At 47.3% G+C, this 27758-nt stretch overlaps 1 protein-coding gene across 1 annotated transcript in view; it reads right to left on the bottom strand.

Moving 5' to 3' along the window:
- Positions 1-27758, bottom strand: part of DNAH2 (dynein axonemal heavy chain 2) — a 122095-nt gene that overhangs the window by 91236 nt on the left and 3101 nt on the right. The window contains 10 exon segments of the mRNA XM_030923652.1: positions 4223-4437; positions 6332-6514; positions 6770-6899; positions 7370-7575; positions 9713-9904; positions 12896-13134; positions 13311-13421; positions 14346-14574; positions 21747-21917; positions 26901-26962. Of these exon segments, the coding sequence (XP_030779512.1) occupies positions 4223-4437; positions 6332-6514; positions 6770-6899; positions 7370-7575; positions 9713-9904; positions 12896-13134; positions 13311-13421; positions 14346-14574; positions 21747-21917; positions 26901-26962 (1738 nt within the window).

Raw genomic sequence — 27758 nt, 5'->3', positions numbered from 1 at the left:
ACATACAGAATGAAAGATAACCACATAAATTGTTAACCTTAAAAAAAAAAAAAAAGCAAGTTGTGACCGGCTGCAGTAGCTCCCAGCACTTTGGGAGGCCAAGGTGGGAGGATCACTTGAGGCCAGAAGTTCCAGACCAGTCTAGGCAACACAGAAGACCCTGTCTCCACATTAAAAAAAAAAAAAAAAAAAAAAAAAAAAAAAAAAAAAAAGGCAAGTTGCAAAAACGCTGTTCATAATGTGATTCTGTTTTCTGTATGCAGGATATATTTTTGATTACATGATAATCATGGTTACCTCTAGGGATTGGGAATATGTGCTGAATTTTCAGTTTTTCCCTTACATACATCTTTTTGTCTTGTTTTGTTTTGAGACAAAGTTTCACCCTTGTTGCCCAGGCTGGAGTGCAGAGGCGCATTCTCAGCTCACTGCAACCTCCGCCTCCCGGGTTCAAGCGATTCTCCTGTCTCAGCCTCCCAAGCAACTGGGACTACAGGCACCTGCCACCATGCCCACCTAATTTTTGTATTTTTAGTAGAGACAGAGTTTCACCATGTTGGCCAGGCTGGTCTCAAACTCCTGACCTCAGGTGATCAGCCCACCTCGGCCTCCCAAGGTACTAGGATTACAGACGTGAGGCAGCACACGAGCCATTCCTTTACATACTTCCACATTCATCTTTTGCTTTTCTTAATGGTGAGCATATACTGTTTTTGTCATTTTAAAATCCTCAGTAAAGATTTAAAAGATTAAAGGAAAACAACCAAGTGAAATGGGGGGTGGGGAGGCAGTGATATAAATACACGAAATCATTAAAAGTGGTTATTCTTAGGAGTATGTTTTCCTTCATTCTACTTTTCTGCATTTTGCAAATGTTCTAAAATGACCAATAATTTTATAATGGAAAAATTAATCATTTTGAAAACACTTTGAATATATAGAACAATATGTATACTATGCTACTATTTATGCACAAAAGGATACTTAAGTAGACATATATGTCTGTTCCTGGAATTATTATACAAGAACCTGGAACACTGACTTTCTTCAGAGTGAAACTGGATCTCCCAGGGCACAGCAGAGGAGCAGGCTTCTCATTCTCTATCCTTCTGTAGAATAACTTTTGAATTTTACACTGTATCCCTATATTAGCTCTTTGTAAAGGTTAAAATGTTTTAAAAATGAAAACCGTTACATCACTCTGCTAAATTTGTTTTGAAAATACTATCTTCATCAGGTTTTATGAGGCAATTGTTTTGAAAGGGCAAGAATGCTTCTTGATTGTTTATTCTTTGTGAGGACCTTTGCATGAGTCATCGGCTGCAGGACAACGCCAGGAAAGGGTTTTTTAAGTAGATGAGGAAACTCAGGCTCAGAGAAATTCAATGGCCCGCCTGAGGTCACGTGGCAAAATGCACTGGAGTTTGAACTTGAGACTATTTAGCACTGAAGTTCTTGCTGTATCTACTCTCACTGGCTGACCCCTGGCGAGTAGAAGGAGGTAGCCACCAACCAGTGCTCACATATGGCATTTCTTTTTTCTTTTCTTTCTTTTTTTTTTTGAGACAGGGTCTGGCTCCGTTGCCTAGGCTGGAATGCAGTGGCATGATCACAGCTCATCACAGCCTCATATCCTGGGCTCAAGCAATCCTTCCACCTCAGTCTCCTGAGTAGCTGGGACTACAGGCATGCACCACTACGCCTGGCTAACTTTTGTTTATGCCCCCACTGATCTCGGACTCCTGGGCTCAAGCGATCCTCCTGCCTTGGCCTTCCAAAGTATTGGGATTTTAGGCATGAGCCACCGCGCCAGCCACATATGGCATTTCTTTCTTTTTTCTTTTTTTTTTTTAATTTAACTTTTATTTCAAGTTCAGGGGTACATGTGCAGGTTTGTTACATAGGTAAACTTGTGTCCTGAGAGTTTGTTGTGCGGATGATTTCGTCACCCAGGTATTAAGCCTAGTACCCATTAGTCTTCCTGATCCTCTTCTTCCTCCTGCCCACACACAGCATTTCTTTACCTCTTGTCTCAACCTTTTTTTTCTCTCGGATTTCAAATGTAAATATTTGGCCAGACACAGTGGCTCATGCCTGTAATCCCAGCACTTTGGGAGGCCAAGGCAGCCAGATCACCTGAGGTCAGGATTTTAAGACCAGCTTGGCCAACATGGCAAAACACCATGTCTAATGAAAACACAAAAATTATTCTGGCATGGTGGAGGGTGCCTGTAATCCCAGCTCCTCAGGTGGCTGAGGCAGGAGAATTGCTTGAACTCAGGAGGCAGAAGTTGCAGTGAGCTGAGATTGCTCCACTGCACTCCAGCCTGGGCGACAGAGTGAGACTTTGTCTCAAGAAAAAAAAAAAAGAAATGTAAAGATTGATCATTAGTGTTTAATGAAATCCTGTTATTTGAATACAATCCCTTATTTCACAGAAAAAGGACAGCTGGTGAACCGTGTGCGCTCATATCCATCAACTCCAAGGGCGTCTGCGCAGCTTTCCTGATACAATGCCTTTGCGGGTACCCATCTTGATGGGAGAATGTGTCTTGCAGGTTCAACCCCATTATGCGCTTGCAAATGGCATAACTAGGCTAACTCTGGCCTAGCTTCTAACTCTTCTGAATCTTATCATTGATTTATGAGGCAATGTTTACATGATCGTGCTTGGCCATAACTCACAAAACCAGGAAGCTAAGCAAAGCCAATCTCCAACAACCTCACTGCTCGGAGCCTTTTCTCAAACCTGGCCACGTTCACACTCTGCTCCTCAACGCCCTCCTCATCCGTGCGGCTCCCAGCATCCCTGTCTTCCTCACTGATGCCTCTGCCTCACCCCTCTCACCTGACACTACGCTCTGCTTCTCCATCCTGGTTCTTTTGCTTCCTTTCTCAGCCAGAATGTGCCCTCTTCCCCTGGTTAGGCCACCTTTTGCTGCCCAGGACAGACACTCGCTCAGGACAGACACTCAGTCTCATCTGTACCTGGGACTCCGTCTCCACACAGGACTGCTCTGGCAAAGCCCCTCCTACATTTGGCCTCACAAGTATGGACTTTTATTTTTTTTGGGGGGGACGGGGTCTCGCTCTGTCCCCCAGGCTGGAGTGCAGTGGCGCGATCTCGGCTCACTGCAATCTCTGCCTCCCGGGTTCAAGCGATTTTCCTGCCTCAGCCTCCTAAGTAGCTGGGATTACAGGTGCCCGCCACCATGCCTAGCTAATTCTTGTATTTTTAGTAGAGACAGGGTTTCGCCATGCTGGCCGGGCTCAAGCATGGACATTTTATGAGTGGAAGCCAACACGAGTAGCCAGAGTCTCAAAGCATCTTATGTGGACAGGAAGCCCCACTCCAAGGGTAGAGCTGTTGACTTAGAGAGCAGTGGCCTAACCTCCCTGAAGGCAGGGACTTGGTGTTGTATACATTCCCCGCCTGTTCCTATTTCAGTTCCTGACACATGGAAGGCGCTCACTATATATTTTTAATAAATTAGTTAATTGATTAATTACATTTTAAATAATTGTAGTATGACAGTTTCATAACTATAAAGCTGCAGGAGAGGGCATGGTCTGACAGCCCCACCAATGCTCATGAAAGGTGCAGGGTGTGGGTGACTTAGCTGAGCCATCATGGCCATCTAGTGGCAGAACAGCGACATCACTGGTTTAGTTGGATAGTGGCGTGGCTTTTGTTTTTTGTTTATGAGACAGGGTCACTCTGTCGCTCAGGCTGGAGTGCAGTGGTGTGATCTCAGCTCACTGCAGCCTCTGCCTCCCGGGCTCAGGCAATCCTCCCACCTCACCCTTCCGAGTAGCTGAGACTATAGGCTTGTGCCACCATGCCTGGCTAATCTTTGCATTTTTTGCAGAGACTGGGTTTTGCCATGTTGCCCAGGCTGGTCTCGAACTCCTGGGCTCAAGCGATGCGCCTGCCTCAGCCTCCCAAAGTGCTGGGATTACAGGTATGAGCCACTGTGCCTGGCCGATCATTGTGTTGCTTTGTTTTCAGATAAGTCATAAAATTAAAATGTTGATAGCAGGGTGGGAGGTGGGGAGAGACAAAAAAAAGAAAAAGAAAAAAAAGTAAAATGTCAATAGCAAACATATTGTAATATAAGAAAGAGACAGAATAATGAACAGAGGAGTCAAAAGACGGGAGTTAAATTCTTGGGAGAGCTGCAGAAGGGGAGTGTGGGGAGAAGGGGCCGGGTGGCTCCTGTACTTATCAAAGTTGACATCCAGCATGCCCGCCTTCTCCTGGCTGATTCGCAGCAACGGGGTATCCAATCGCCGAATGCAATCCTTGTCCAGTGTTGATGCCCACTCTTGGAAGGTTTTTCGAACCAGCTCATCAATGGCCTGGACCATCTGCTGATAGGTGTGCACACTCTCCTCTCCAGTCCCAATATGGGGCAGGAAATGAGCACCAGCAAGGCACTGAGGGGAAGAACAGGCAGGTGGAGCTGGCCTGCCACCTTCCTCCAAGGGCCTCCATCTCCCTGAGACCTACACACGCGTGCATGCACACATCTCCTGACAATATGCATAAGGCTTGCTATGGAGACGGATTGAGTTTTGATAACTTAGAAGGAAGGTAAAGCCAAAAAGGAAGGTGACAGGAAGAGACCAAGGCACGATGAGAAAAGGTGTCAAAATGAGGAAAGAGAAGCACAGAGAATTCGTTTAGGAAAAAAAGCTGGGAAAAAAAGGTCAGTCACAGAAGGAGCAGGATATGAGACACAAGGTTGAAAACCAGTGTCAGCCCTTCCTAGCCCAGATGTAGCCCGTCAGGCCCAAACCTGCCTCCAGCTATCTGCAGGCTGCTTAACTCTCTACCAGAACCAGCTGCACGATGGCAGGTCACTCCCTCAACAGCTTTCAACTTGTATTCCCAAAGACTGTGTGTGTGTGTGTGTGTGTGTGTGTTCGTTTGTTTGTTCATTTGTTTGTGACAGAGTCTTGCTCCATCACCCAGGCTGGAGTGCAGTGGTGCGATCTCGGCTCACTGCAACTTCTGCCTCTAGGGTTCAAGCAATTGTCCTGCCTTAGCCTCCCGAGTAGCTGGGATTACAGGCACCTGCCACCACACCTGGCAAACTTCTTGTATTTTTTTTTTTTTTTTTTAGTAGAGACAGGGTCTCACCATGTTGGCCAAACTGGTCCTGAACTCCTGACCTCAAATGACCCACCCACCTCGGCCTCCCAAAGTGTTGAGATTACAGGCGTGAGCCACCACGCCTGGCCCCAAAAAGTTTTAAAACAATGTTTTCTGTTGTTTCTTTGTGCTGTCTTTCCAGAGAGACCAGGCTGTGTAAGGGTGTCACCTGTCCAGGTCTCTGGATCATGAGGCTGTATCTTCTACTGACCCAACACCCTAGATACTGGCCCTATTCCTCATCTGCAGCCTGATATGAAATTCCTAAAATGAGGCTGGGCCTAGTGGCTCACGCCTGTAATCCCAGCACTTTGAGAGGCCGAGGTGGGTGTATCACCTGAGGTCGGGAGTTCGAGACCAGCCTGACCAACACGGAGACACCCCTTCTCTACTAAAAACACAAAATTAGCCGGGCGTGGTGGCGCATGCCTGTAATCCCAGCTCCTGGGGAGGTTGAGACAGGAGAATTGCTTGAACCTGGGAGGCAGAAGTTGCGGTAAGCCGAGATGGCGCCACTGCACTCCAGCCTCAGCAACAAGAGTGAAACTCCCTCTCAAAAAAGGGAGGGAGGGAGGGAGGGAGGGAAGGGGGGAAGGGGGAAGGGAGGGGGAGGGAGGGAGGGAGGAGGGGAGGGAAGGGAAGGAGGGAGGGAGGGAGGGAAGGGAAGGAGGGAGGGAGGGAGGGAAGGGAAGGAGGGAGGGAGGGAAGGGAAGGAGGGAGGGAGGGAGGGAGGGAAGGGAAGGAGGGAGGGAGGGAGGGAGGGAAGGAGGGAGGGAGGGAAGGGAAGGAGGGAGGGAGGGAGGGAAGGGAAGGGAGGGAGGGAGGGAAGGGAAGGAGGGAGGGAGGGAGGGAAGGGAAGGAGGGAGGGAGGGAGGGAAGGGAAGGAGGGAGGGAGGGATGGGAAGGAGGGAGGGAGGAAGGGAGGGAAGGGAGAAAGGGAGGAAGGGAAATTCCTAAAGTGGCCCATGTTCCACCAGCCTCACACGCTGCCTGTGCAGATCTTAACCCACGACTCACTGAACTGAACCTGCCACTCCCCTCACCGACATAGGTGCTGGTCATGAAGACTCTTCGGGGAACCTCTCAGGAGCCGTCCCCCATCCCTTCCGGCGCGGCACAACCTGCAAACCCGGCAGTCTCACTGATGACAGAATTTGGAGAAGACCAGGCACTTACGGTCATCACTCTGTCGACGCGACGCCGGAGAATGTGCACCCAGCGCGCCTGTCCGGAATACTGAGCCATGTAGGGCTCCAGGTCTGGCCACTTCTTGTTCCGTTCACGGTTCACCAGGGCCAGCTCGCTATTGAACAGCATATAGAGATCCACCGCCTTCTTGTCATAAGTCCGCTTGATAGCCTAGGGAAGAAGAGGAAGAGGCTGGCGACGTGCCCGGGAAGGCGGGTTCCCTGCGGTCACTCATCCCCGAGGAAAGCTGCACCCCGCTGCGGGAGTCACGCTCCCGGGGACCCCGAAGCCAGAGAACAGAAGAAAGACAAGAGGCGCCCGAATTCTGGACATGGAGAAGGACACACGTGGAGGCAGGAGGGCCTCCGGAAAGCTCGGAAGGAAATCCAAGCAAGCACGCGGGACGGAAAGCCGAGGGAGCCGCACCTCGCGGGCAGCAAGCCTGTGGAAGGTGTCCAGCAGGAGCACGCCGTGCTGTACGTCCCGCACCAACTCGAAGGCCGAGGTGATCAGGTTCTGGGTCATCACCTCCAGGTCCTTGATTCCGGCACGGAACCTGCACCGGTGGAGAGGCAGGTGGCAGCTGAGTGCCCTCGCCTGACCCCGGGTCCAACCCCTGAGGAAGAATCCCATGCGTTGCTGAGGAGGGAGGGTTTCCTGTGTGCCGGGCCCTCTAAGTACTTTACCCTACACGAATCCATTTAATCCTCAAAACAGTGCTGTGAGATAGGCTCTATCGCCAACTGTATTGCATAGAGGAGGAAGTGGAGACAGCTGATGGAGTAATTTGCCCAATGTAATATATCTGGTGTGTGGCAGAACCAAGATCTAAGTCTGGAAAGCCTCACTCTGGAACCCTCGACCCGAGTTGCCACCCCCCTCCCCTGCACTCTCTGCTGTCCCCACTTCCCCACCACCCTGATCCCGATCTGTCCTTCCACCATTTCTTTTGCACACTCTTGCCACTCCTCCTATTCTGATCTGCCTTCCCTGCCCACGCCAGGCATCAACCTGTGGTTCCCTCACTTATTGTAGTCTTCATGCCAAGAGGTGTTCTTGACATCCAGGATGCCCCCGTGAACAGCTCGCAGCATGTGCAGATTTTTATGAAAGATGTCCTCAATCTCCAGCAAATTCCGTGTTATCTGTGGCCCCTGGGCACCAAAGAAGCAAGGAAGGGGACCCTGCTTGCCATCTTCCCAGCGGGCAAAGTGATACTGACAGTCACATACCTAAAAAGAAGCCAGCGTGAGGGTTCCTGCTTTCCTTCCAAACTCAAAAGTCCTAAGATATTTGGTTTAGCTTCAAATGTCTAAAAACATCACTGCAAGTGATGGCAAGTGAAAAAAAAGAGAAAAGAAAAAAGAAAATATCTAAAAACCAGGGAGGGCCAACCAGCTGCAGGGGGCTGTTGGAATGAACTTTGGCCGCAGAATGAAATATGAGATAGTAGGGCAGCAATAAGAGGCAAATGCCAGAAAAAGCAGTGTGGTGGTAGGACACACAATTGTGCAGGAAAAGCCAATGTGGTAAGTGTAAATTTTTTTTTTTTTTTTTGAGACGGAGTCTCTCTCTGTTGCCCAGGCTGGAGTGCAGCGGCGCGATCTTGGCTCACTGCAACCTCCGCCTCCCGGGTTCAAGAAATTCTTGTGCCTCAGCCTCCCAAGCAGTTAGGATTACAGGTATGTGCCACCACGCCTGGCTAATTTTTGTATTTTTAGTAGAGACGGGGTTTCACCATGTTGGCCAGGCTGGTCTCGAACTCCTGACTGCAGGTAATCCGCCCGCCTCAGCCTCCCAAAGTGCTGGGATTACAGGTATGAGCCACCGCACCCGGCCATAAGTTCAGTATTTAGCCTCTGCCCCGTTTCCCCTGGTTCCTGGGGTGGGAGGTGGGGAGGGATTCTGGAGGGTCTGCTGTTAGCTTTTGGTTCTTCACTCTTCCCACCTCAATAAGGTCCTTGCAGCGCTGCACGAAGGCATCAACCTGAGCAAAGATGCTGGTCTGGTCTAGGACCCAGCCCCGACTGGAGAACCTGTGTCAGGAGAAAGGCTGACTGAATCGGAAGGCAAGAGCACAGCCTAGCTATGTAAAGCTAGACCAGGAGCCCGACATTCAGGGAAAGCCCTAGAAAACCAAACCCCAAGAAACAACTCTGCTGAATCCCAAAGGAAGAGACTCAAGGTGAGAAGAACCAGACAGGAGACAGAGCATCTAAGTTCTAGGAGCAGATTTATACATAATGGAATTTTAGACAATGGGGTCAAGATAGGAGGAAAAGACCAGATAGGGTTCCTGGGATCAGGGAGGAAAGATTATTAAAATAAGGAGAAGCCAGGGCAATGAGCTACAGTATCTGTATCCAGAGAGAAAACTTGGCCAGATGTAGAAACTCCTGGGTCTAGGAAAATACAACCAAGAGGCTAAATAAAGTGCACACGAAAGAAGTCAGACTCTACCCTCTTACAAGGATGACAAGGGAGTTGAGATATGGGGTGTTACGGGAGGCGTATCGTACTCAGTGTGCATCTGCACAGCCTGTAGGTAGTGATCTTTCCAAGCATGACAACAGAGAATGCAGCCTTGCAGGTCCTCCTTGCTGGAAGAGACATATCCCTCAAAGATCCGGTCCAGGGAGATGGCGTGGCAGCATAAGCGGATGATCTCATTGCTCATCTGCGGAAGGAGTCCCCACAGCCTCTGTCCCCGCCTCCTTGACACCCAACTACTTCTCTGCATCCCCTGCCCGTGCCTCGTGTCTCAGCCCCCTACTGCTTGATTTGACTCCTGAAACTTATCCCACCCCTGGTTCTCCACCCCTGGCCACACCAACACCTCTGGGTTCCATGCCCACTCTCTGTCCTAGGTGGCCCCTTACTCTGCCTCAGCCCAGCTCTGCAGCCGCCCTGCCCAGCAAGGTCTCAGCTCAGTGTCCCTTCTCCCACTCTGGCTCTGTCACCCCCAGTGAATGCACCAGGCCCTGCTCCTCAAGAGCCCGTGCTCCTTCCTAAAGCCCCCCTCTCCCACTGCAGTCTCCATCTTGAGGAATGAGAAGATCTTTTCCTTCCGCACAGCTCAGCTTGGGGGTCTGTTCTTCCTGCTGCTTCCCCATGTTCCACCAACTCCTCTTCTGAAGCCCCTCTTCCTGCCTAAGCCACCTCCACCTAGAAACAGAAAGTCCAGCCCAGGCTGCAATGCGGAGCAACCCTACAGCAGACGATGCCGGTAGAAGCCTTCGGTCTCTGAGCAGAAAGGTCAACCTTCACTACCTTTTCAACCACAAATCATCTGCCAAATGCATTCCCCCTGCTTCAGAAAACCTGGCCACCCTCGTAAACCCCTCCACCCCGCCCTCGGCATATGCACACCTTTCGGAATAGTGAGGTCAGTCTCTCCCGAGTGTTGTAGTGGGGAGAGTTAACCCAGATGATGCGGATGAGACTGATCAGCTTAGGGAGCTTGCTAGAGATGTCCTTGGGCTTCATGAAAGCCAACTCCTGGTAAGGTTCCTTCAGGATTGACAAAAAGGTCAGGTTTGACTGTGCTTGACGCGAGCCATCCTGGCAGTAAAAAGAGACGAGAAGTAGATTTATGCACCGGAAAGCACTGATTCAACACAAGTGCTTTTTTTTTTTTTTTGAGACAGAGTTTTGCTCTTGTCACCCAGGCTGGAGGGCAATGGTGAGATCTCGGCTCACTGCAACCTCCGCCTCCTGGATTCAAGCAATTCTCCTGCCTCAGCCTCCCGAGTAGCTGGGATTACAGGCATTCACCACCACGCCCAGCTAATTTTTGTATTTTTAGTAGAGATGGGGTTTCACCATGTTAGCCAGGCTGGTCTCAAACTCCTGACTTCAGGTGATCCACCCGCCTCGGCCTCCCAAAGAGCTGGGATTATAGGCATGAGCCACCACGCCCGGCCTACAGGTGCTTTTTAACCACCTTCAACCCCATCCTGACTTGCCTCTACGAGGAAGCCCTCCCATCAGCCCTACACAGCAGCGATCATTTCAGGTCTCTGTGAGCCCTCAGAGCAGAGTTAGCACATGTCAACTTTTCTGTCTTTCCTCATGTGTGTGCCCCAGCTCCCCCACCAGACTGAGAATTCCCTCGAGTCTAGATTTTTCTAGATTTTGTGTCTATTGCTGTTCTCTCCAGTTGAATTCAGGACTCTGCACTAAGCGGACACTCTGTTGCTGTTGATCAACTGGCCGCACATCACTCTCATTCGTCCTCATAGTTGTCACCCAGTTCCCCTCACTGCCCTGTTCTCAGCCAGGACTTTCGGCTTCTCTAGTTAGTTCTGGCTCAATTCCCTTAATACCTAACCGAAAATTTCACCTAGGAAAACAGGTCTTCTATCTGTACTCTACAGGCCACTCTCAACCTCCTGTGTGACCTAGCACCAGCATAATCAGCTTGTCACATCATATCAATTTTTTTTTAATGTTTATTGGCCAGGTGTGGTGGCTGACACCTATAATCTCAATACTTTGGGAGGCCAAGGATCACCAGGAGTTTGAGACCAGCCTGGACAACATAGTGAGATCCTACCTCTCCAAAAAAATTAAAAATTAGGCCAGGTGAGGTGGCTCACGCCTGTAATCCCAGCACTTTGGGAGGCCGAGGCGGGCAGATCACAAGGTCAGAAGATCAAGACCATCCTGGCTAACACCATGAAACCCCGTCTCTACTAAAAATACAAAAAATTAGCTGGGTGTGGTGCCACGTGCCTGTAATCCCAGCTACTCAGGAGGCTGAGGCAGGAGACTCGCTTCAACATGGGAGGCAGAGGCTGCAGTGAGCTGAGATCACACCATTGCACTACTCCAGCCTGGTCGACAGAGCAACACTCTGTCTCAAAAAAAAAAAAAAAAAAATTAACAATTGGGCTGGGTGAGGTAGCTCACGCCTATAATCCCAAAACTTTGAGAGGCTGAAGTGGGTGGATCGCTTGAGCTCAGGAGTTCGAGACCAGCCTGGGCAACATAGCAAAATCCTGTCTCTACAAAAACTACAACAGTTAGCTGGGCATGCTGGTGTGCACCTGTAGTCCCAGCTACTTAGGAGGCTGATGTGGGAGGATCCCTTGAGCCCAGGAGGCAGAGGTTGCAGTGAGCGGAGATTGCACCACTGCACTCCAGCCTCCAGCACACTGTCTCAAAAGAAAAAAAAAAAAAAGAAAAGGAAAGAAAAAGAGCCAGGTGCAGTGGCTCACACCTGTAATCCCAGCACTTTGGGAGGCCGAGGTGAGTGGATCACAAGGTCAGGCGTTTGAGACCAGCCTGACTAACATGGTGAAACCCCGTGTCTACTAAAAATACCCAAATTAGCCAGGTGTAGTGGCGGGCGCCCGTAATCTCAGCTATTTGGGAGGCTGAGGCAGGAGAATGGCTTGAACCTGGGAGGCAGAGGTTGTAGTGACCTGAGATCACGCCACTGCACTCCAGCCTGGGCAACAGAGCCAGACTCCATCTCAAAATTAAGAATAAAAAAGAAGGCCGGGCGCGGTGGCTCAAGCCTGTAATCCCAGCACTTTGGGAGGCCGAGACGGGCGGATCACGAGGTCAGGAGATCGAGACCATCCTGGCTAACATGGTGAAACCCCGTCTCTACTAAAAAAATACAAAAAATTAGCCGGGCGAGATGGCGGGCGCCTGTAGTCCCAGCTACTCGGGAGGCTGAGGCGAGAGAATGGCGTAAACCCGGGAGGCGGAGCTTGCAGTGAGCTGAGATCCGGCCACTGCACTCCAGCCTGGGCGACAGAGCGAGACTCCGTCTCAAAAAAAAAAAAAAAAAAAAAAAAAAAAAAAAAAAAAAGAAAAGCCGGGCGCAGTGGCTCACGCCTGTAATCCCAGCACTTTGGGAGGCCAAGGTGGGCGGATCACGAGGTCAGGAGATCGAGACCATCCTGGCTAACACGGTGAAACCACGTCTCTACTAAAAATACAAAAAATTAGCCGGGCATGGTGGCGGGTGCCTGTAGTCCCAGCTACTGGGAAGCTGAGGCAGGAGAATGGTGTGAACCCGGGAGGCGGAGCTTGCAGTGAGCCGAGATGGCGCCACCGCACTCCAGCCTGGGTGACAAAGCTAGACTCCGTCTCAAAAAAAAAAAAAAAAAGAATAAAGAAGAAAAGAAAAAGGAAAAAAGTGTTTATCCCTTTTCCTTGGATTTTCCTTGGAAGGTGGATTCAAACGAAGGAAAAAAAAGTATTTATCTTGTAATTCCTGGACTAAACCACATGAGCTCATCTTTGGCTCCCATGCTGTCTAGTAATCCTGTTTTGTGTAATCTTATTTTCCCAGCTGGGTGGCAGGGGTTGTGCTCGCAGAAGGTACTCTACATATATTTATTGGTTAACTCGATGTCTCCCTCCTTAGGGAACCTCTATTGTACTATTTTATACTCTCCTGCAAGTACAAGGCTGAACCCTGGGTGGGTCAGTCTATGCTGTCGAAGACTGCCTTGGCTCCCTCTCCTTAGCTCCCTGTATCATCCCAACCATTGCCCGCTTCTTGCTGAGCCTGAATCCTTTGATTCGCTCACAAACCTGGATCTGCTGTGCCAGCTTCATAAAGGGCGCCAAGTAGGACGATTTGGCAAGGTGCAGGATGGATTCAACGTGCTTCACTCCCTTCTTCACCAGCTGTTTACTGATGCCAGACAGGTCCATGCATCGGTTGCGCCAGAACTCAATCTCCTCCAGAGGACCTAAATTTTCTCCTGTCTCCACGGTCTCCTGGGCACTAAGCACCTCCTTTATCTGCCGGGTCCAGTGGATCATGGAGGCTGCAGGCGGGAGTACAAAATCTCCTGAATTTCTTCACACTGCTTTCCAACGGCATCCTTCCCTCTCCCCAACCCTGACAGAGACCTCCTAACCCAACTCCATTGTCAGCCTCCAGGCCTCCCCTTTCCCTCTCCCCTGTGATCGCCAGGTGACGCTGACAGTGCCAGCCACTCACTCTCTAGCCGCTGCACCAGCTCTTTGTCCTTTACCACCACTTCAGGCTTCATGTTCATGGCCTCTGCAGGGATGTAGAGGACCGTGTGCCCCTCCAGTTTGTACCGAGTGTCTAAGGAAAGGAAAGTTTGTGGAAGTGGACAGAGGGGATGAGTTCTTGCTGGCCCCGTAGGAATCATGGTTGATGATCAGTGGGGACCAGGAAGTATATGCATTTCAGGAGAGCAGGCGGGACAAATGATGACTTACGCTTTTTTGATATTGAGAAATGACCAAAGGCAAGAGGGAAACCTCATGGAGGTATAACGAGAAATTGCCAGAAAATAAGGTCAAAGATCTGTATCGCGCCTTCAACACTCTCTACCACGAGACATGCGAGTCCCCCCAGTGCCCTCACAGTACCTGTATTTCCCCTTCCCCTACATGTGCTCTTAGAAATTTCCAAGTCTAGGCTGAGCACGGTGGCTCAAGCCTGTAATCCCAGCCCTTTGGGAGGCAGAGACAGGCAGATAACGAGGTCAGGAGATCGAGACAATCCTGGCTAACACAGTGAAACTCCGTCTCTACTACAAAAATACAAAAAAACGCCGGGCGCGGTGGCTCAAGCCTGTAATCCCAGCACTTTGGGAGGCCAAGCAGGTGGATCATGAGGTCAGGAGTTCGAGACCAGCCTGGCCAACATGGTGAAACCCCATCTCTACTAAAGATACAAAAAATTAGCCAGGCATGGTGGCAGGCGCCTATAATCCCAGCTACCTGAGAGGCTGAGGCAGGAGAATCGTTTGAACCCAGGAGGCAGAGGTTGCAGTGAGCCGAGATCACGCCATTGCACTCCAGGGTGGGCAATAGGGCGAGACTCCATCTCAAAAAAAAAAAAGAAGAAGAAGAAGAAGAAGGCGGATCTTGTACTCTATTCTATCCATTCAATAAGCATGCTGAATACTTCCTCCACACAGGTGCTCAGACGAATGTCCCACCACCTCACTAATTGTACAGTTGGGGGACACTAAGGAGAAACTAGTCACCTTCCACTTACCTGTCAGGCAGGCCAAGAACTTGTGCAGATGAGAAGCAAAATGATTTCTAATGCTCTCAGGCCAGGTTGTGTTTGCAAAGATCTGAGGTGCAAAGACTCCACTGACCAGCCGAAGCAGGGCCGGGATATAGGGGCCCCGCACCGTCCCAAACTGCACGGTTGCCTCAAAGTTCTCCCGGGTGATGGGGACCGGTGCTTGGCGAATGAAATAGACAAGCTGGTTCTGGGTCTGCATGGAAGACAGTAGATCAGAGTTCAGTCTCCAGGCCCAGCCATGACACCAAGTCACAAAAGCCCGGCTGAGTTCTTTCTCACGTCCCTCAGGGTATCCTGATCCTTCTCTAAATGGAAGTGCCATGAAGTGCTTCCTGTTCTCTTCATGGATATAAGATTCCATATCCAGAGATGTGGGGAGGAAATGCAGAGAGTATGCCTTGAGAGTAGGGACTGTACATTTTGTCCAACTTGGCTCCAGAACCTAGTACAGTGCCTGGTATATAGTAGATGGTCAATAATGTTTGTTGAATGGATCGATAGAAAGAAAGGATGGAATGGAGGAAGCACATCAGCCAATGAAAAAGCAGAAAGGAGAAGGACTGGAAGGAAGAGAAAATTGTCTAGGGTTTTCCATTTTGATAGCATATATTTCTCCCAAAATTTTACATTTATGCTTCAGTTTTGCTTATGGTGAGTTTTTCTGGTTTACATACAAAAACATATATCTTTCATGTAATTAAATATAAAACTCCTTAAAGTTCTGACTGCTACATACTTAGAAAGGCCATGTCCACCCTAATATCCGACTCACCTGTTTTGTTTTTTTTAGTGCTTTTGTGACTAGTCTTGACACTTTATTTAATTTTTTTTTTTTTTTTTTTTTTGGAGACAGAGTCTTGCTCTGTCACCCAGGCTGGAGTGCAGTGGCGCAATCTCAGCTCACTGCATTCTCTGCCCCCCGGGTTCAAGTGATTCTCCTGCCTCAGCCTCCTGAGTAGCTGGAATTACAGGCCCGCACAACTACACCTAGTTAATTTTTGTATTTTTAGTAGAGACGGGGTTTCATCAGGTTGGCCAGGCTGGTCTCAAACTCCTGACCTCAGATGATCCACCTGCCTTGGCCTCCCAAAGTGCTGGGATTACAGGGGCAAGCCACCAGGCCCGACTGACAATTTATTTAATTTTAAAAACAAATTAAAGCACAAGGAAGAAATTAATAATCATCTGTCTTCTTACTATCCAAAAATAAATACTGGCATTTTGTGTCCTTTTTTTTTTTTTTTTTTTTTTTTTTTTGAGACGAAGTTTCGCTCTTGTTGCCCAGGCTGGAATGCAATGGCACAATCTCAGCTCACCATAACCTCCACCTCCCAGGTTCGAGTGATTCTCCTGCCTCAACCTCCCAAGTAACTGGGATTACAGGAATGTGCCACCATGCCCGGCTAATTTTTGTATTTTTAGTAGAGATGGGGTTTCTCAATGTTGGTCAGGCTGGTCTCAAACTCCCAATCTTAGGTGATCCGCCTGCCTCGACCTCCCAAAGTGCTGGGATTACAGGCGTGAGCCACCCTGCCCGGCCATGTTCAGTTTTTGTTTTTGTTTTTGTTTTTGTTTTTGTTTTTTTTTGAGAAGGAGTCTCGCTCTGTCTCCCGGGCTGGAGTGCAGTGGCCGGATCTCAGCTCACTGCAAGCTCCGCCTCCCGGGTTTACGCCATTCTCCTGCCTCAGCCTCCCGAGTAGCTGGGACTACAGGCATCCGCCACCTTGCCCGGCTTGTTTTTTGTATTTTTTAGTAGAGACGGGGTTTCACCGTGTTAGCCAGGATGGTCTCGATCTCCTGACCTTGTGATCCGCCCGTCTCAGCCTCCCAAAGTGCTGGGATTACAGGCTTGAGCCACCGCGCCCGGCCAATGTTCAGTTTTTTAAAAGCTTAACAACTAGCGGCCGGGCGCAGTGGCTCATGACTGTAATCCCAACACTTTGGAAGGCCGAGGCAGAGGGATCACGAGGTCAGGAGATCGAGACCATCCTGGCTAACATAGTGAAACCCTGTCTCTACTAAAAAATACAACAAAAATTAGCCAGACGTGGTGGTGTGTGCCTGTAGTCCCAGCTACTAGGGAGGCTGAGGCAGGAGAATGGCGTAAACCCGGGAGGCGGAGCTTATACTGAGCCGAGATCTCGCCACTGCACTCCAGCCTGGGCGACAGAGCGAGACTCCATCCAAAAAAAACAAAAGCTTAACAACTATTATTTTTGTGAAGATGACATATGTTAAATATAAATAATTGAAACAATGCAGAAAAGTACAAAGACAAAAGTTAAAATGTCATCTAAAATTCCACCACCTAAAAATTAATATTGTTAATATTAGAGAAAACATTATTCTACATATTTTGCTATAGCTGTATACATATAGAAAATTTAATTAAAATCGTTATTTTTAAATAGGAGCAAGCTGTTTTTAATTAAAACTATTAAATTTAATTTTACTTAAATTTAAGCAAATAAAAAGAAATAGAAGTAGCTGTAAAGGAATTCTTGAGCTTCATATAAATTTTTCTTCATCCAGAAGAGAGGCTTCTTCCCAAAGGACCCCTTTCTACGGTGGTAAGAAAAAAAGATTATGAAAAATATTATGAGTTTTCTCACTAACTTTCAATTTTGAGTTCTGTTAGCTCACTGCTTTGCAAGACCCAATCCAGAATCTACTCCAAGATCACACATGGTTCATGTCTCTTAGTCTCCTTTAGTTTTAAACCACTCCCAACCTTTTTCTTTCATGGCATTGATTTTCTTTTTATTTTTAATTTATTTAATTTAATTTATTTATTTGTCTTTTTTTTTTTTTTTTTTTTTTTTTTTTTGAGACGGAGTCACTCTGTCATCCAAGCTGGAGAGCAATGGTGTGATCTCGGCTCAACGCAACCTCTGCCTCCCTGGTTCAAGTGATTCTCCTGCCTCAGCCTCCCAAGTAGCTGGGATTACAGATGCACGCCGCCATACCCAGCTAATTTTTTTGTATTTTAGTAGAGATGGGGTTTCACCGTGTTGCCCAGGCTGGTCTCGAACTCCTGAGCTCAGGCAATCCACCCGTCTTGGCCTCCCAAAATGCTAGGGTTACAGGCGTAAGCCACCATAATTTTTAAATTTTGAACTTTTTTTTTTTGAGACAGACTCTTGCTCTGTCACCCAGGCTGGAGTGCAGTGGCACAATCTTGGTTTGCTGCAACCTCCACCTCCTGGGTTCAAGCGATTCTCGTGTCATGGCATTGATATTTCTAATAGTCCAGGCCAGTTTTCTTTTTCCAATATGTCTCTTAATTTGGATTTATCTGATTGTCTCCTTATTGCCAGATTCAAGTTAAATATTCTTAGCAGGATTACCACATAGGGGATATTCCTAAGGAATTAATTTTTCCTACAATTGAGTAGCTTAGCCAAGATGTATATTGACATTAACCACTGTGTGACAAGTTTTGTGGAATACAGTGTGTCGTTTTTGATTCCCAGATTCAGTTCCTTCTGCATTTCAGGGAAATTATTTGTATTTTACCTTTACATTTATATTGTTTCATTTGTTGGTGCTCTATACAAGATCATCATGTTAGTCTTTCATATCTGTTAGCTTCTCTAATTGTGTTAATGTCCTTGGCTTGTTCTTCTGCATACACTGATGACCTCTAGCCTCTCCTCTTGTCAGTGATAGGATTTTCTGGGTTAGCTAATCAGTTCCTTGCTATTTCCAATCTACTGGTTTTGTAACAAGCGGCTTTATTCATTTCCTAAAATCTGCAATCTCCCTTTTATCTTATTCTCACATTTTATCATTTCAGCGCTCAACTTTTTTTTAATTGAATTCCTGGTCTTATCAAATTGTAGTAGAACATGGTACGGCTGTGAGGAATCTCCTCTGTTCATTCAGTTATGTTTTCCTCTTTTGCATGCTTTGTTCCTCTTTTTTCTTTGATGTAATGTGCTTGCAGTTGCCATGAAATTTCTTTTCATGTTGCTCGTGCTTGGGCAGCAAGCGTGTGAACTCATTCTTTTTGCTCTAATGTACTGTGGGTGACTTGACCTCCCACTATGAGCGACCAGTTTATTTTTGCCCCTGGAAGTTAAAGTGAAAGGGTTGGGTGTTTTATCTTTTATTCACTTTTCTTTGGCCTAAGAGAATTGCCTCAGGGAAATGGACAGGTGGTTAGTGCTAATCTAAGGCAGTGAAAAATCTTTGTTAAAACAACTCGGCTCAGGCCAGGTATGGTGGCTCACACCTGTAATCCCAGCACTTTCGGAGGCCAAGGCAGGTGGATCACCTGAGGTCGGGAGTTCGAGACCAGCCTGACCAACATAGAGAAACCCCATCTCTACTAAAATTACAAAATTAGCCTGGTGTGGCGGTGCATGCCTATGATCCCAGCTACTTGGGAGGCTGAGGCAGGAGAATCGCTTGAACGTGGAAGGCAGAGGTTGCAGTGAACCGAGATTGCGCCACTGCACTCCAGCCTGGGCAACAAGAGCAAAATTCCGTCTCAAAAAAAAACAAAAAAACAAAAAACAAAAAAACAAAAAAAAACCCCTAGGCTCCTCCTCTCTCTCCTTTTTTTTTTTTTTTTTTGAGATGGAGGTCTTGCTATGTTGCCCAGGATTGATTCGAACTCCTGGGCTCAAGTGATCCTCTGGCTTCAGCCTCCAAAGTAGCTGGGACTAAATGACTAAAGGCACATGCCTTTCTCTCTATTAAGATTTGATTACACCCTCTCAAGTTCACTCCATGTAGCTGGGGGAGCACCATTCTTTGACTCGGTGCATGTGTTTTTCACTGGTCACCCACTTTTAAAGTGTATTATATTAAATTTGTTTACTCTCAGGGGTTTTGTGTGTGTGTGTGTTTTTGGTTGGTTTGTTTTTTTTTATTTTTTGATAGTTTTACTTTTTGCTCATTTTATCAGGTATTCAAGGGTAATAATTTTTTATGGAAGTTTCAACTGGTCTTTTTTTTTTTTTTTTTTTTTTTTTTTTGAGACAGGGTCTCACTCTGTCACCCAGGCTGGAGTGCAGTGGAGTGATCACACCTCACTGCAACCTCCACCTCCCAGGCTCAAGTGATCCTCCCACCTCAGCCTCCCAAGTAGCTGGGACTATAGGCGTGCACCATCATGCCTGGCTAATTTTTGTATTTTTTGTAGAGATGGGGGTTGCACTATGTTACCCAGGCTGGTCTCGAACTCCTAGGCTCAAGCAATCAGCCTGCCTCAGCCTCCCGAAGTGCTGGGATTACAGGCACAAGCTACCACGACCAGCTTCAACTGGCCATCTTAGCTCAGGAGAATACAATTAAGTCTGTTATTGGCCAGGCTCAGTGGCTCACACCTGTAATCCCGGCGCTCTGGGAGGCTGAGGTAGGTGGATCACCTGAGGTCAGGAATCTGAGACCAGCCTGGCCAACATGGTGAAACTCTGGCTCTACTAAGAATACAAAAATTAGCTGGGCATGGTGGCAGGCACCAGTAATCCCAGCTACTCAGGAGGGTGAGGCAGGAGAATGGCTTGAACCCGGGAAGCAGAGGTTACAGTGGGCCAACATCATGCCATTGCGCTCCAGCCTGGGCAACAAGAGCGAAATTCCATCTCCAAAAAAAAAAAAAAAAAGAATATATTTCAACATGGTAAATAGATTTTTTAATTGAAAAGCTTCATGTTCCATATGTTTCCCAATTCTATTCATTGAATAATCCATCCTTCCCCAACATCCTGGCCAACATGGTGAAACCCCGTCTCTATTAAAACTACAAAAATTAGCCGGGCATGGTGGCGGGGACCTGTAATCTCTGGTACTTGGGAGGCTGAGGCAGGAGTATCACTTGAACCCAGGAGGCAGATGTTGCAGTGAGTGGAGATCTCGCCATTGCACTCCAGACTGGTCTCGAACTCCTGACCTTGTGATCCACCCACCTCGGCCTCCCAAAGTGCTGGGATTACAGGCGTGAGCCAAATATGATACTTTTTTATATAAAATAATCTTTATGATATTAAGATTCCTACTCACAAACAAGTTGTGGTTCATCATTTCTTCAAGTCGTTTTTCATGGCCTACAACAAAGTTGTTTTCTTTCATATAAATCCTACTTTTATATTAAAATGTATATTCAGATATAAACATATTTTGCAAATTTTGGTTCCTTTTGCTAATGAAATATTTTTTCATTGTTTTGTGGCTGATTACTGCCAGTGCACGGGGGAAGAGGTCTTTTGCCCGTGTTCAATGCGGAATGCTTCACAAATTGTGTCATTGTTCCATAGGGCCATGTCAATCATCCTCATCCTTTCCGCTTTTGTATATGTGCTGCCAATAAGAGCAAAGCAACAGCCTTTTAACTTTTCCAACATTTTATTTCCAAAATTTTCAAAGATATATACAAAAAAGTTCAAAAAATTTTACAATGATGACCTGTACGACCACCACCCAACAATATTTTCCTATCCATGTATCTTTTAACCGTCTCCCTACCCTAGGTCTACCCTTGTCTAATGTATTATCCACATTGTTGAAATAGTTATCTATCTAAGCTATAAAAGACTTCAATAGCACTCTCTGGGATAGTGGCCAAATTCTCGAGTGTAACATACAACACGGCCCTTCACAAGCTAACCCTTTCAGTATCACTTCCCACTACTTCTCTTTTCTTTGTACATAGAGTAGGCTTCGCTGATAGCTCTTACCTAGTCTTGATGGAATCCTACTTACCCTTCATCCCAGCTCAAATAGCACCTCCACCATCAAGCCTTCCCAGAATTCCACTGGCTCCATTAGTTGCTCCCATAACGCTCCTATAAAGCTTTGCCCATGATCACAAACTATAGTAAATATTTGCTTATACGTCTGTCTTCCCCACTAGATCATGACAGCATTCTTTTTTTTTTTTTTTTTTTTTTTTTTTTGTTTGAGACAGTCTTTCTCTGTCACCAGGCTGGAGTGCAGTGGCATGATCTCTGCTCACTGAAACCTCCGCCTCCCGGGTTTAAGCGATTCTCCTGCCTCAGCCTCCCAAGTAGCTGGGATTACAGGTGCCCGCCACCACGTCCGGCTAATTTTTGTATTTTTAGTAGAGATGGGGTTTCACTGTGTTAGCCAGGGTGGTCTGGACCTCCTGACCTCACGATCCACCCACCCGCCTCAGCCTCCCAGAGTGCTCGGATTACAGACATGAGCCACCGCACCCGGCCCATGACAACATTCTTGCGTCATCCTTCTTCCCATCCTTGCCACCAGGTAGGGTGCCTGACACAGTAGGGCTCAATAGGCCATGGGCACAGGAGATGACAAGACTTAAGGATGACGGAGGAACTGAGAGCCCTCAGCTCTCTGTAGGACCACCTTTGACCTGGAATGTAGGGTACGCACCTGTACAGGCATGCCCAGATCTAGCTTCAGCCCAAAACAAGGGTCAATGAAGATGGTGAGGATGGATTCTGTAGGGTCCTGGGCAAAGTGTTCCAGAATGGCATCGTGCTCCTGTGTCCACACTGCATCCGCCAGTCCTGTCAGCGCAGCTCGGGAAAGGAAGAGGGGTTTCTACAGAAGGAGAGCAGACAGAGGGCCAAAGTAACTATGACTGCCAGGATGAGTCATTCCTCCCATCCACAATCACAAGTGAGGACATGGGAGATGAGAGAAGCCAGACAGGTTCAGAATGGTGAGGAGAAACCGAACAATAGCTTTCAAGCTTTGAAAGAAACAGAACAATAAGATGTCTTGCCTCTAAGCGTAAAAAAAAAAGAACAGATCGTAGAGGAAGACTGGGATATTATCCTCCCAGTGCAAGAGATTATCTTTATGCCTGTGGGTTTTAAAAATGTCAGCCCTTGATCTCAAAGGTAAAAGTGAATTAAGGGAATGTGTAGGATATTAGCCTACATCAAGCAATTAGGAGCAGGGAGACCACAAGCTGGAAAAGGGAGAGGGTACAGGAGCACTTTCTTCACAATGGAGTCCAAAAGAAGTGTAAAATACTGGGTAAAAGTCAGTTGGTTCAGCAGTAAGGAAAAAGTGAGGAGGTGAAAAAGACATGAAAACACCAAAGAAGGCCGGGCACGGGGTCTCACGCCTGTAATCCCAGCACTTTGGGAGGCCAAGATAGGCATATCACCTGAGGTCAGGAGTTCAAGACCAGCCTGGCCAACATGGTGAAACCCCGTCTCTACTAAAAATACAAAAATCAGCCGGGCATGGTGGTGGGCCCCTGTAGTCCCAGCTACTTGGGAGGCTGAGGTAGGAGAACTGCTTGAACCCAGGAGGCAGAGGTTGCAGTGAGCCGAGATTACACCACTGCACTCCAGCCTGGGCAACAGAGCAAGACTTGGTCTCAAAAATAAATAAATAAATAAAGGAAATCAGAAGATACAAAGATACAGCTCAGTGAACTTGCAAAGTATTTTCATCTTTCCTCCTAGAAAAAGGAATCTCTCTTAAAGTTTCCAAGTCAAGAAAAATTAATAGTGATGTAAAATCTTTCCTATAATACATATACACAGGGTGAACCAGTAAGAAAAACACTAAAAACTCAATAAATAAATAGACAAAAGGACCTGAATAAACATGTCATTTTTTTTTTTTTTTTTTTTTTTTTTGAGACAGAGTCTCACTCTGTTGCCCAGGCTGGGAGTACAGTGGTGAGATCTCAGCTCACTGCAAGCTCCGCCTCCCGGGTTCCCACCATTCTCCTGCCTCAGCCTCCCGAGTAGCTAAGACTACAGGAGCCCATCACCACACCTGGCTAATTTTTTGTATTTTTAGTAGAGATGGGGTTTCACCATGTTAGCCAGGATGGTCTTGATCTCTTAACCTCGTGATCTGCCCGCCTCGGCCTCCCAAAGTGTTGGGATTACAGGCGTGAGTCACCACACCTGGCTGACATGTCATTTTTTAAAATGCAAATATAAAAAAAATTGGCTGGTCATGGTGGCTCACGCCTGTAATCCCAACACTTCAGGAGGCCAAGTGGAGCAGGGGTAGGGGGAGTGAATCACAAGGTCAAGAGTTCGAGACCAGCCTGGCCAACATGGTGAAACCCCCGCCTCTACTAAAAAAAAAAAACAAAAATTAGCCGGGCATGGTGGTGGGCGCCTGTAATCCCAGCTACTCGGGAGGCTGAGGCAGGAGAATTGCTTGAACCCAGGAGGCAGAGGTTGCAGTGAGCTGAGATCACGCCACTGCACTCCAGCCTGGGCAACAGAGCAAGACTTTGTCTCAAAAAAAAAAAAAATATATATATATATATATATACACACACACACACACACACACACACACATATATATATTTAAAAAATATTTTCACTTGAAGTCAAATACAAATAAAAATAACAAAGAAGACCGGGCACGGTGATTCATGCCTGTAATCCCAGCACTTTGGGAGGCCAAGGTAGGCGTATCACCTGAGGTCAGGAGTTCAAGACCAGCCTGGCCAACATGGTGAAACCCCGCCTCTACTAAAAACACAAAAATTACCCTGGCATGTTGGCGTATGCCTGTAATCCCAGCTACTCGGGAGGCTGAGGCAGGAGAATCACTTGAACCCGGGGGGCAGAGGTTGCAGTGAGCCGAGATTGTGCCACTACACTGCAGCCTGGGCGACAGAGCAAGACTCTGTCTCAAAAAAAAAAAAAAAAAAATCATTTATTGCCCATCATTTAAAAAAAAAAAATCCTTGCTAAACAGATAACACCCAGGCCTGGAAAAGGTGCATTGTCGTATTGCTAGCATGAGGGCAAAAAGTATAATGCATTTAGAACGCGTGAGGTATTAAAAGTGATAGAAATGTTCTTTATCCTTTGATTCAGTAACTCCACATACAGGAATCTATTTTAAGGAAATATTAAGTATTTCAAGAGTGTTAGTTTCTTTTTTTTTTTTTCTTTTTTTTTTTTTTTTTTTTTTGAGACAGAGTCTCACTCTGTCACCCAGGCTGGAGTGCAGTGGCTGGATCTCAGCTCACTGCAAGCTCCGCCTCCCGGGTTTACGCCATTCTCCTGCCTCAGCCTCCCGAGTAGCTGGGACTACAGGCGCCCGCCTCGTCGCCCGGCTAGTTTTTTGTATTTTTTTTAGTAGAGACGGGGTTTCACCATGTTAGCCAGGATGGTCTCGATCTTCTGACCTCGTGATCCGCCCGTCTCGGGCTCCCAAAGTGCTGGGATTACAGGCTTGAGCCACCACGCCCGGCCAAGAGTGTTAGTTTCACTTATAATATTCATGAAAGTATTCTGAGAGCAAAAAATTAGAAATGGCAAAATGTCAAAGAGTAATGGTAAACTATGGTATCTGCATAGAACATGGAACGCTATGTGGCCGTGAAAAGTGGTGGTTGCAAATTGCTGGCCCTGTGGCTTACACATATAATCCCAGCTCTTTTGGATGCTGAAGCAGGAGGACTGCTTGAGTCTTGAGAGTTCAAGACTAACCGTGGCAACACAGTTAGACCACGATCTTCACCAAAAAAAAAATATTTTTTTTTTTTTTTAATTAGCTGGGTATGGTGGCACATGCTTGTAGTCCTAGCTACTCAGGAGGCTAAGGCAAGAAAACCACTTAAGCCTGGGAGTTCAAAGTTACAGTAAGCTATGATTGTTTCACTGCACTCCTGATTGGACAACAGAGAGAAATCCTGTTTCTTAAAAAAAAAAAAAAAAGTTTACAAAGAGTATGTAATGTGAATAATAATAGCTGGGCATGGTGGCTCACACCTGTAATCTCAGCACTCTGGGAGGCCAAGGTGGGTGGATCACTTGAGGCCAGGAGTTCAAGACCAGCCTGGCCAACATGGCAAAACCTTGTCTCTACTAAAAATACAAAAATTAGCCAGGTGCCTGGACATAGTGCCTCACATCCCTAATCCTAGCACTTTGGGACACTCATATCCCTAATCCCAGGAGGATCACTTGAATCCAGGAGTTCAAGACCAGCCTGGACAACGCAGCAAGACACTGTCTCAAAAAAAAAAAAAAAAAAAAAACTAGCCAGATGTGGTGGCAGGAACCTGTAGTCCCAGCTACTCAAGAGACTGAGGCATGAGAATCGCTTGAGCCTGGGAGGCGGAGATTGAAGTGATCCCAGATCATGCCACTGCACTCCAGCCTGGGCAAGAGACCAAGATTCTGTCTCAAACAATAACGATAATAATAAAAATAAAATATTTTGTGAAAAGGTGTAATACAAAATCGTAACATATGGACTGGGCGCAGTGGCTCACACCTGTAATCCTAGCACTTTGGGAGGCCGAGGCGGGTGTATTACCTGAGATCAGGAGTTCAAGGCCAGCCTGGCCAATATGACGAAACCCTGTCTCTACTAAAAATACAAAAATTAGCTGGGCGTGGTGGTGCATTCCTGTAATCCCAGCTACTTGGGAGGCTAAGGAGGGAGAATCACTTGCACCCCGGAGGTAGAGGTTGCAGTAAGCCGAGATCATGCCACTGCACTCCAGTCTGCTCGAAGGGAGTGAGACTCCATCTCAAAAACAAAAACAAAAAAGTAACATGATAAAGTTAGGATTATACAAAAACAAACTTACAAGCCTGTGCACAAAAGTAAAATATATATCAAAATATCATTTGGCGTTTTTTGTTTTTTGTTTTTTTGAGACAGAGTTTAGCTCTTGTTGCCCAGGCTGGAGTGCAATGGCACGATCTCGGCTCACTGCAACCTCTGCCTCCCGGGTTCAAGCAATTCTCCTGCCTCAGCCTCCCAAGTGGCTGGGATTACAGGCACCTGCCACCATGCCCTGCTAATTTTTATATTTTTAGTAGAGATGGAGTTCACCATGTTGGCCAGGCTGGTCTCGAATCCTGACCTCAGGTGATCCACCCACCTTGGCCTCCTAAAGTGCTGGGATTATAGGCTTGAACCACTGTGCCTGGCCAGACATTTCAAAATATTAATATTAAATGTGTTTGGGCAGTAATACCATGAGTTTTCTGTTTTACTTTTCTGTCTCTTGCCATTTTTTTCTTTGATAGTCATTACTTTTTTCTCCCTTTTTGAAAAATGTCAGGGTCACCACTCTATTCTTCTCACCCAGGTAACTATGGTCATGACTAGGCTTTGATGCAACTTGGAAATAAAGAAGCAGAGGTCATTTAGTGCCATTTCTCAAGGTGATTGAAGCAGCTTCTGTAAATTCTTCAGCCAAAGAAAAGAACTGAAGGAAAGGTGGAAAGAGAATGTCTTAGAAATTAGTATCCAATTAGGACAATATCTTCCCAGCTCGTTCAACTTGTTCAGGTGTTCACCCACATGATGAATAAGCTCATCACAGTTTGACCCAAGGTGGGGAGAGAAGAGAGACCTGTGTCTTACTTAAAGCCCTCCTCTCTCCTGGCGAAGGCACAGATGACTCCGTCTTTTACTCAGTGAACTGGATTTGTGGTGAGTAGGCTAACAGCAGAGAGCAGGTAAAAGAAGTGGCAGACAAGAGAGAATTCCTCATGCGCCATCCACAACTGATCCTTTGATTCGCCAGTTATTGGGGAGAATATATGCCGCAGGGAAGACCCAGGCCTACCACATCTGCCTCAGGCTCCACCGATTCTTCACTCTGTGCTTGAGGTCCCTCCAACCGTGGCTCTGGGAAGAATAAAGATACAAAAAGGAAGGCATTCCTTGGAAAGTTAAACACAGCCGAGCGCGGTGGCTCACGCCTGTAATCCCAGCACTTTGGGAGGACTAGGCGGGCAGATCACCTGAGGTCAGGAGTTCGAGACCAGTCTGGCCAATATAGTGAAACCCCGTCTCTACTAAAAATACAAAATTAGCCAGGCGTGGTGGCAGGTGCCTGTAATTCCAGCTACTTGGGAGACTGAGGCAGGAGAATCACCTGAACCCAGGAGGCAGAGGCTGCAGTGAGCCATAATCGTGCCACTGCCCTCCAGCCTGTGAGACAGAGTGAGATCCTATCTCAAAAAAAAGAAAAAAAAAGCCAGGCGCGGTGGCTCACGCCTGTAATCCCAGCACTTTGGGAGGCCGAGGCAGGTGGATCACGAGGTCAGGAGATCAAGACCATCCTGGCTAACATGGTGAAACCCCGTCTCTACTAAAAAATACAAAACGTTAGCCAGGCGCGGTGATGGACGCCCGTAGTCCCAGCTACTCGGGAGGCTTAGGCAGGAGAATGGCGTGAACCCGGGAGGCGGAGCTTGCAGTGAGCAGAGATTGTGCCACTGCACTCCAGCCTGGGCGACAGAGCGAAGACTCTGTCTCAAAATAAAAAAAGAAAGAAAGAAAGCTAAATGCAGTCATCCAATGACCCAGCAATTCCACTTCTAGGTAGAGACCCGTGAGACCTGAAAGCAAGGACTCAAAGAGTTATTTTTATTACAGCGTTCGCAGCAGCATTATTCACAATAGGCAAAAGGTGGCAACA

This window comes from Rhinopithecus roxellana, chromosome 19 (assembly GCF_007565055.1).
Source record: "Rhinopithecus roxellana isolate Shanxi Qingling chromosome 19, ASM756505v1, whole genome shotgun sequence".
NCBI lineage: Eukaryota > Metazoa > Chordata > Mammalia > Primates > Cercopithecidae > Rhinopithecus > Rhinopithecus roxellana.
Note: the sequence above shows the minus strand (reverse complement) of the source record. Positions and strands in the feature narration are given on the sequence as shown.